This window comes from Lolium rigidum, chromosome 3 (assembly GCF_022539505.1).
Source record: "Lolium rigidum isolate FL_2022 chromosome 3, APGP_CSIRO_Lrig_0.1, whole genome shotgun sequence".
Classification (NCBI taxonomy): Eukaryota; Viridiplantae; Streptophyta; class Magnoliopsida; order Poales; family Poaceae; genus Lolium; species Lolium rigidum.
In genome coordinates, this window is record NC_061510.1 from 231,336,660 (window position 1) to 231,344,876 (window position 8,217).

At 47.4% G+C, this 8,217-nt stretch overlaps 1 protein-coding gene across 1 annotated transcript; it reads left to right on the forward strand.

The window, feature by feature from the left end:
• The first annotated feature begins 585 nt into the window (after positions 1-585).
• LOC124699090 (probable glycerol-3-phosphate acyltransferase 3) lies at positions 586-3,588 on the forward strand. The gene is made up of 2 exons (XM_047231457.1): positions 586-1,467; positions 2,448-3,588. The coding sequence occupies exons 1-2, from the start codon at positions 706-708 to the stop codon at positions 3,366-3,368; spliced, it is 1,683 nt and encodes a 560-aa protein (XP_047087413.1). The 5' UTR covers positions 586-705; the 3' UTR covers positions 3,369-3,588.
• The last annotated feature ends 4,629 nt before the right edge of the window (positions 3,589-8,217 follow it).

An 8,217-nucleotide genomic window follows, 5' to 3' on the forward strand; every position in this document is an offset into this window, starting at 1 on the left:
TTTTTTGTTGCCAAAAGATAGTATGGTATGGGCATCGGTTCACCAGACCCCAGTTTCCTAATCGGCAGAATTTCATAATAAGATTTTTAAAATGAATTATGCACATACGTACATATTGACTTGAGTCTCATTTGTGCAATTTTTTTAAAAAAAAAATCGATCGTATGTTGCCTCCATATATAATAAGAGAAATCGGAAACATGAACAATGAACTTTGTCTTTTAAACCATGTTACATATTTTTGAACTTATGTTTTCAAACCCGAGACAGCATATATCTTCATACATCATCTACATGCATTATTTGTGGTCTATATATTTCCTTTGATTTTTGTACTCCCTCCCGCCCAAAAGGAGTAGTATTTTACTCGATTTAGTTCATCCGAGATGAGCGCAGTACCCATGTTCTAGAAATTCCTTTCGCTCATAAAAGCCAGGGCTGAGAGAGTCCAAAACCAACCCCACGGAAGGACATATGCGTTCATTCTCTCTATCTACCTAGCTAGCTAGCGTGAGTTTGTTGCAAGAGAAGGCAATGCATATATACATGCATGTCATAACATGAGGTAGAAAAAGCATGAACCCGGTCCCCCGATGTTTGGCAAGCTAGCTAGGTAGGTAGTTGCTGCTGCTGTCCTCGTCCTATATAAGCTAGGTGCAGCTCTCGCTGCCCTGCCATCAACGATATCCAGAACATCAATCCACCATGGCCAAGAAGCAGAAACTCTCGCAGAGGCTCTTCTCCGCCCTGCTCTCCTTCCTCCTCCACGGGAGGAGTACTAGGCCTCCGGCCGTCTCCAGCCGGACAACTGCCGCCGCCGTGACCGCATCGCCACCGCACCCATCCACGCTGCACAACCACCATAGTTCCTCCTGCCCTCCAATGGAAGACAAGCTCACCGTCCCGCGAACTCTGATCCTCGACGTGGACACCGGGCTCCTGCTCCCGTCGTCATCCCTCTTCCCCTACTTCATGCTCGTGGCGCTGGAGGCCGGAGGGTACGTACGAGGCATGGTGCTCCTCCTCCTCTACCCTATCATCTTCTGCATGGGCGGCGACAGCGACGCGGCAGTGAGAGTGATGGCCATGGTGGCCTTCTGCGGGCTGCGCGCGAGCCGCTTCCGCGCCGGCTGTGCCGTGCTGCCCAAGTGGTTCATGGAGGACGTGGCCGCAGAAGGGTTCGAGACGATGAGGATGAGCGGTGCCGCCGGCGGGAGGAGGGTGTGCGTGACGAGGCGGTTGCCGAGGGTGATGGTGGAGGGGTTCCTGTCGGAGTACCTCGGGGCGGAGGCGGTCGTCGGGAGGGAGATGAAGGTGCTCTGGGGGTTCTACACCGGTCTCATGGTGGAAGAAGACGAGGTGGTGTTGGAGGAGAAGAAGAAGAAGATCATGGGCGAGTGTGGTGATGCCGTGGGATTCTGTGGCTCGCCGGAGTTTCTCCGCCATCCTCTCTCACGCTGTTGCAAGGTACGTAGTCTCTTCAATACAAAATCTCCAATAAGTAAGGTAGCAACATCAACATGTTTTCTCTTGGTAGAAAACAAGTCAAGCATTATAATATGCATACATTTTGGTCTTCATTAGTTGAGTCAGAGGTTGATATAAGCTGAGAAATGTTACATGACTATCTCTACTACCACCCAGCAAATCAGTAATGTTGCATGCATGTTTTATTCTTTTTTTTTTACGTCTCTTGTTCAGATATCATACTCTTTTTTATAGGGAATTCAGATATCATGCTCTACACGGTTACACCGCACTCTTTCTAGTTTCTACTTGCAGCGATGTATTTTTGTGTTCAAAACGGCGAAAAAGTATCTCTGCAAAGAAACATGTAAAAAGTAGTACCGGTATACATGCATACACATTTCATCCGTCAAATATAGCTGGTGCCGTACTCATCGTGCAATCATTCATGATCTAAATATGCTTTTCTACCTGCTCATGATGAATTCATGCCATACTAGTGATAACAAGGTACCCAAAGTATATATGACACCTGTCACCACACTTTGACGAACGAGCAGCAGGTATCTTGTACCACTTGGTCACGAGCTTCGTCTACCTACCCTTTATCATGACACATACACGCACAAGTTTCCTCTTTATATATATGACTCAAAATCTGCTACTTTCTTCCATCCATAATACTTATCTGAATAGACACACTAAAATATGTATCAAGAAAACATGCAATTCAACGATAAATATTATATCTTGTACCAGTAGTTTGGAGGGAGCAGCTAGTACAAAATTTGTAATTACTACTGATGTGATGTGAATGGAAACTTTTTGAACACTAGTACACCTTTTAAGTAAGCATTCGGTTGCTCGTCATTAATTTTTCTCAAATTTCACTTTTCTCATCCATGTGCCGTGCACACACCGGCACACACGCATGTCAAACTTGTGAACAATTACTCTGTTGTCTCTATACGATTGAGCAGGATATCTACCTCGTGACACGGGAGGGCAGGGCCACCTGGCAGGCGCTGCCGAGGAGCAAGTACCCCAAGGCCGTGGTGTTCCACGACGGCCGCCTCGCCTTCCTGCCAACCGCCGGCAGCACGCTCGCCATGTTCATGTGGCTGCCCTTCGGCATCTCCCTCGGCGCCGCCCGCCTGGTGGTCGCGCTCACCGTCCCATACCGGTACTCCACGCCGATCCTGGCAGCCACCGGCATGTCCTGGCGGCTCAAAGACGGCGGCGAGCGGCCGCCGCTGCAGGGCGCAGACGGCGACGAGCGAGGGCGCCGGCGCGGGCAGATGTTCGTGTGCAACCACCGCACGCTCATCGACCCGGTCTACGTGTCGGTGGCTCTAGACCGGCAGGTGCGCGCCGTGTCGTACAGCCTCAGCCGCCTCTCGGAGCTCATCTCGCCGATCGGCCGCACGGTGCGGCTAACACGAGACCGCGACGCCGACGGCCGCGCCATGGCCCGCCTCCTGGAACGCGGCGACCTCGTCGTCGTCTGCCCCGAGGGCACTACCTGCCGTGAGCCGTACCTGCTCCGGTTCAGCCCGTTGTTCGCGGAGCTCAGCGACGACGTGGTACCCGTGGGCATCGCCGTCGAGACGGCAATGTTCTACCCGACCACGGCCGGCGGGCTTAAGTGCCTCGACTCGCTCTACTACATCGTCAACCCGAGGATGTGCTACACGGTGCAGTTCCTGGAGCGGGTGAGCACGGCGGCGGTAAGGGAGGGGAAGATGCCCAGCGCCGACATGGCCAACCTCGTGCAGAAGACGATGGGGGACGCGCTCGGGTACAGCTGCACCATGCTCTCCAGGAAGGACAAGTACCGCATGCTCGCCGGTAACGACGGCAAATGCTCGTCTGCTGCTGCTTCGAGGAACCACAGCTCATGATGAATAACACATCAAGTAGACTTTGTGTGTTCTCTACTCTATCCATCCGTGTTTACAAGCCTATTATTTGTTCAGGCTTAATTATAGAAAAAATATCAAGATCTGATATGAAATATTTTCCAATCTAAGAGTATAGTTACTCGGAGTATTATAACATTTATATTTGGAGACACTTTGATTATAATTAAGTAAGTTCAATGTAAGACAAATTAATTATTTATTTTTCAGCGAGAATATCATAATCTATTGTATAAGTTCACAAGAAGAACTAAAAGTACAAAACATTCCAATCATAATAAAAAATACATTAAAGTCCTTGGACCACCTAATGACCACAACCACCGCCAAAACGAGCCGCCGACGCGCTGATTTCGCTGCTCTCCTACCGGAGATGACCTGGCATTGTGTTGATAGCTGGGAAGTCTTCGTGTGTGTGCCCCTAAGGACCAGCGCCCCGAGATATAGTCGTCCTCATTAACCCCTTCAATTAATCTGAATCTTCTAAGACTAAACTTATAGCATGCGTAGATTGAATGTGATCCACCACTCCATGGGATCAGCAATGACTAGATGATTTTCCGCCCTCATCAACGCCACCGGCGAGATCGCCACCGACGAGGTGGATGAGGAGACAGATTTATCTTATTTTTATCTTGGACAACACTGCCATAGCCACCATAGCGTCGAGCGTCCCCTATTGTTGACCAATCTCTAACTTTAGGGACCTTACTACAGTGTCGAGCGTAGGCTCGAGATCCCCCACCACCTCCCACCGCAGGAGCAGCACGCAGAGGAGGTGTGGACCGGTCGATTCCTGGTTCGAGGCGGCGGGGACAAGGCATACGGCAGCTGCCTCTAGGGTGAAACCCTAGCTCTCCGCTTTTCTTCTCTTGTGGAGGAAAACATTTCTTAGCCCAATCAAACCTGAATGGAGCTAGCACCAGTGCAGTTTCTCCGGTAATTGTGGTTTTGGACATGAGTGGAATCAAACTTTTGAACTCCCTTAAAATATGGGAGTGATGTATTCATAGCCATACATTGATCTTCTCATCTCTTGTACTTACTTGCATGAGTATCAATGATCATATCATAGTTATTAGTGTCGACTTGCACATTATTATTTCTCTATCACCCGATAAATAGAAAAAACCTATAAGTTTTTTTCAATAAAGAGCGATTCATTACTCAAAAAGTTTTAAGCATTACACCCAGCCTGTGCATAACTAAGATGCACACAGCCGTTCGAGTATCATGTCTGAAACAAAAATTACTTATAAAAGAAAGACAAAAAAACCAACTAGACTAAGCTTCATTGGCTTCAATCCGCCTATTATGCATCCACCCATGTTGAGAAATAAAATCCTTGCCCGTATTCTCCAACCGTGTAGGCACATCCGTAAAGAGGTCTCGGTCCTCCATTGGTTGAAGTGGCGATCATGAACGGAGTAAAGCCGTACATCGGTAGATGACCTACACAAGAGAAGAATTCTCATCATTAAAAACCTTGCCATTTCTGCATAGCCAAAACGACCATACAATAGCAATCGCGCCCACTCTGATTAGCGTTTTATACCTAGGATCCACCCTATTTAGCCAATTGCTAAAAATATTTACAATGCTATAAGGTGGGTATAAGGTCGAACCCATCTGAATGGTTTTTTTTTGAACTCAATATATATTAGGTCAGCAAGCCGCCTCATTAAAAACCTTCCAACCCCCTTCGGTACCCTGGAAGGAAAAGAGTGCGTCTGAAACTTGCTACCTTACACAAATGTTACATAGGAATTACAATCAGCACTAAGGCTGTGAACAAGGAAATTCGGTGGCTCGATATTCCAGGTAAAAGACCCCTCCTGGACACACGCATACTTTGCGCAACAGTGAGCCACCTGGTTTGCCTCGCGCCGGATAGTTGAAGAAAAAATGTTTTATTGTCTAATCTTCATGACAAAAAACACATTTCTTACAGCCGTGCCAATTGTGTTTTACAAGGTTGTCTTTAGTTAGAATCACACCCCGATAAAGATACCATGCAAAGACTTTTGTTTTCAGCGGTATTCATTTTTTAGATGGATTTATTATTGACAATCGATTGACTGGGAATGGTAAGAGCCTAGAAAACCCATAAGTAGATAGTTGATTATACTGTTATACATTAATTTCTTATGAAAATTTCTTTCATAGGATATAATTTTTATTAGGCTGTAATAGAAACTAGTGGTCAAATATGTGTTTTTTTCGATAAAGAGCATATATTACTATCGCGGAGATACCAATTACAACCAGCCTCTGCAACAACATCATACCCTAATGGCATAAAGGATGCACACAGCCAAAAAAGAGAAAAGAATTACAAAAAGAAAGATCCCGCTACAGAGATCCATAACTTAAAACAGCAACACTAGCACCACCAAGACAATACCAGAAGATCAGCTTCGCCATAAGCGACGCCTCCAATAAGGAAACAATGCACAAACGCTGTCGTCGCCCGATCATAGATCTTAGGTTTTCATCCTGAAGAAAGTCATCTCTCTCAAAACAATGCCTTCAACAAGAACATTGTCAGGCACAACCAATTAAGGCCAGACCTTGGGCTTTCACCCTGAAAGATAAGATTCTGAACTTCTCCTGTGCAGTCGCCCCCACATACCAGCTGTTGTTTCAAGTCACGAAACACCAAGCCAATTCCACCTCACCACCAAGATCCGACCATCATAGCTATTCCACCGATCTTGGCTTGATGACCTTCTCCGCTAGCACCATGGAAAGAAAACGAACTACATGACATTAACAGCCAGCAGAGCTTCGAAGCGCTCCCTCTGAAACCAAACGGTCAGATAAAAAAACATGGGTGCGAACGACCGAAACCACCCAATCCAGCAATCTTCAGGCATTTATCGCTCAATGAATTTCGTCGGCAGGGCCTTCCGGAACCCGACAACCCACCCAAACTGGTGGGAACAAGCATCCAACAGATCTTCAAACTTGGTGCGAGAAGAATCATAGAACCACCACCTTTATTCTTCGACGCGGACGAAACAGCCCCCACGCCGCCATCCGCCGCTCGACGATGACGAAGGAGGTTCGGAAATCGATCATCGCCTCGCTAAGTCATCGCCGCCAAGCCCATGGCGGCCGCAGATAAGAAGACTCGGCAGCAGTTGCGTACCCCGGCCATGAATCCGGTGGCGCTACCCATGGTCGTTCGAACGACAGAGCCAAGGCTGTCCTCGCAGCAGGCCATGGAAGGCAAAGCAGCGACCATGCCCTGTAGGCCCAGATCGGACCCAGATTGGACCCATGCCGCCGCCAGTTCGCCGTGCCACCGTCGTCCAACCGCCGGCATCCAGCACCAAGGCCAGCCCCGTGCGCCCGTGCGCCAAGACGACACAGGGCAGGACCCGCCCCGGCGCCGACAACCGCCGTGCCCCACAGTCTCCACCGCCGCGGCCACCCGAGGCATCTTCGCCGGGTCAAGCCAGCAAGGCAGCCGCGCGCCCGCCTGTTGCCGCCGCGCGCCCGCCCGTGGCCGCCGCTACCGCCTGCAGCGCCCCTGCGCCGGGAAACGCGAGGGAAAGATTGGAGGCGGAGAAGAACCGCCCCGCCGCCACCATCCTTGAGGCGCGCCCGGCTTCGCCGGCGCCCCCTCCGGCGGCGGCGCTGCGGGGGAGGGGGGGTCCTTGGGGGCGCTAGGTTAGGGGACCAGTACTGATGTCTGATGGATGCATGTACTTGTCAAATATGTGTTTTGAAGACTTTCTATGTTTAGAATGACAACTTTTGGATAAGCATTTCTGTAGTAAAACCAACCAGTTCTAGCCAAACTTAGAGGTTTTTGTTATACTCTTGATGATTTTTTAATTTGAAATGATTACTAGCGTGTGGACAACTTAAAATGTACGTTTTTTCAAGGAGAGAATGCTTCCGTGACGCGAATTAATTGATCGATATGAGCAGAAGAAAATACATAGGCCGATATAGCAAGACAACTGCAATGAGGACGATTACATGCTACAACTTAGAGCATGTAAATAATTTTGCGGAATGACATATGTGTGAATTATGTTCATGTTTTTATATTTTCACTTTGTTCAACCTGATATATTCTTACAAATGGATGTTTTCTAATAAATATGCAGTTTTAGTAACTTCAAGTCTGATGAGATCTTCTTACGTCAAAGTCAATCTCTTAAAAGTGCAAAAGTTCACCTTTTGTACACAAATGCAACTGTGTGAAATGGTGGATGTTTCCGTTTTCACTAAACTGGCAATGCACTTATCTGGATCAACTTAGACAAATCTAGAATTGTATGCAAACAATTAATTTATCGAGGGAGAATGTTTGTGAGATCTACACCTATTCTCCTTCAGAGGGAACACCCCAAATACAGACTCGTTGTCATGGATATATTTCAGCTGCTATGGCGTGAAAAAAAAAACGTGCATGGAAACTATTACTAAATCCTCAACACCCAAAAAAATGACCTAGGGTGCCAGATTTAGGAGTATAAGTAAAATATATGGGATATGACGTGGAACATGAATTTTCAGCGATAAGACAACAAAGAAATATAAGGGAAAATAGGGCCTCAAACATGCTAGAATGGACAATAGTGGCAAACTTGAAGGGGAGGTAGTGTCGAGGTGTCTGATGAATTCTCTTGGATGGGGCATTGCTCCAAAAACATCGCCACATCTCATTTTTTGGAAAAAAATTCTAACATTAACCGTTCGTCATATGGTTTAACATAGATGGATTTTTATAATCATCAGTCATGAATATTCTTGGAAGAGCATACCTTTTTTTTAGATAAGGTTGCAACTCAATTGCTTTCAGGCCTCCATTGTA

Bases quoted from the DNA above. Each gene is read 5' to 3' on its own strand.
- LOC124699090 (XM_047231457.1), top strand. From the start codon at position 706: ATGGCCAAGAAGCAGAAACTCTCGCAGAGGCTCTTCTCCGCCCTGCTC. The intron at 1,468-2,447 runs GTACGTAGTCTC...ACGATTGAGCAG, and splicing joins CTCTCTCACGCTGTTGCAAG to GATATCTACCTCGTGACACG.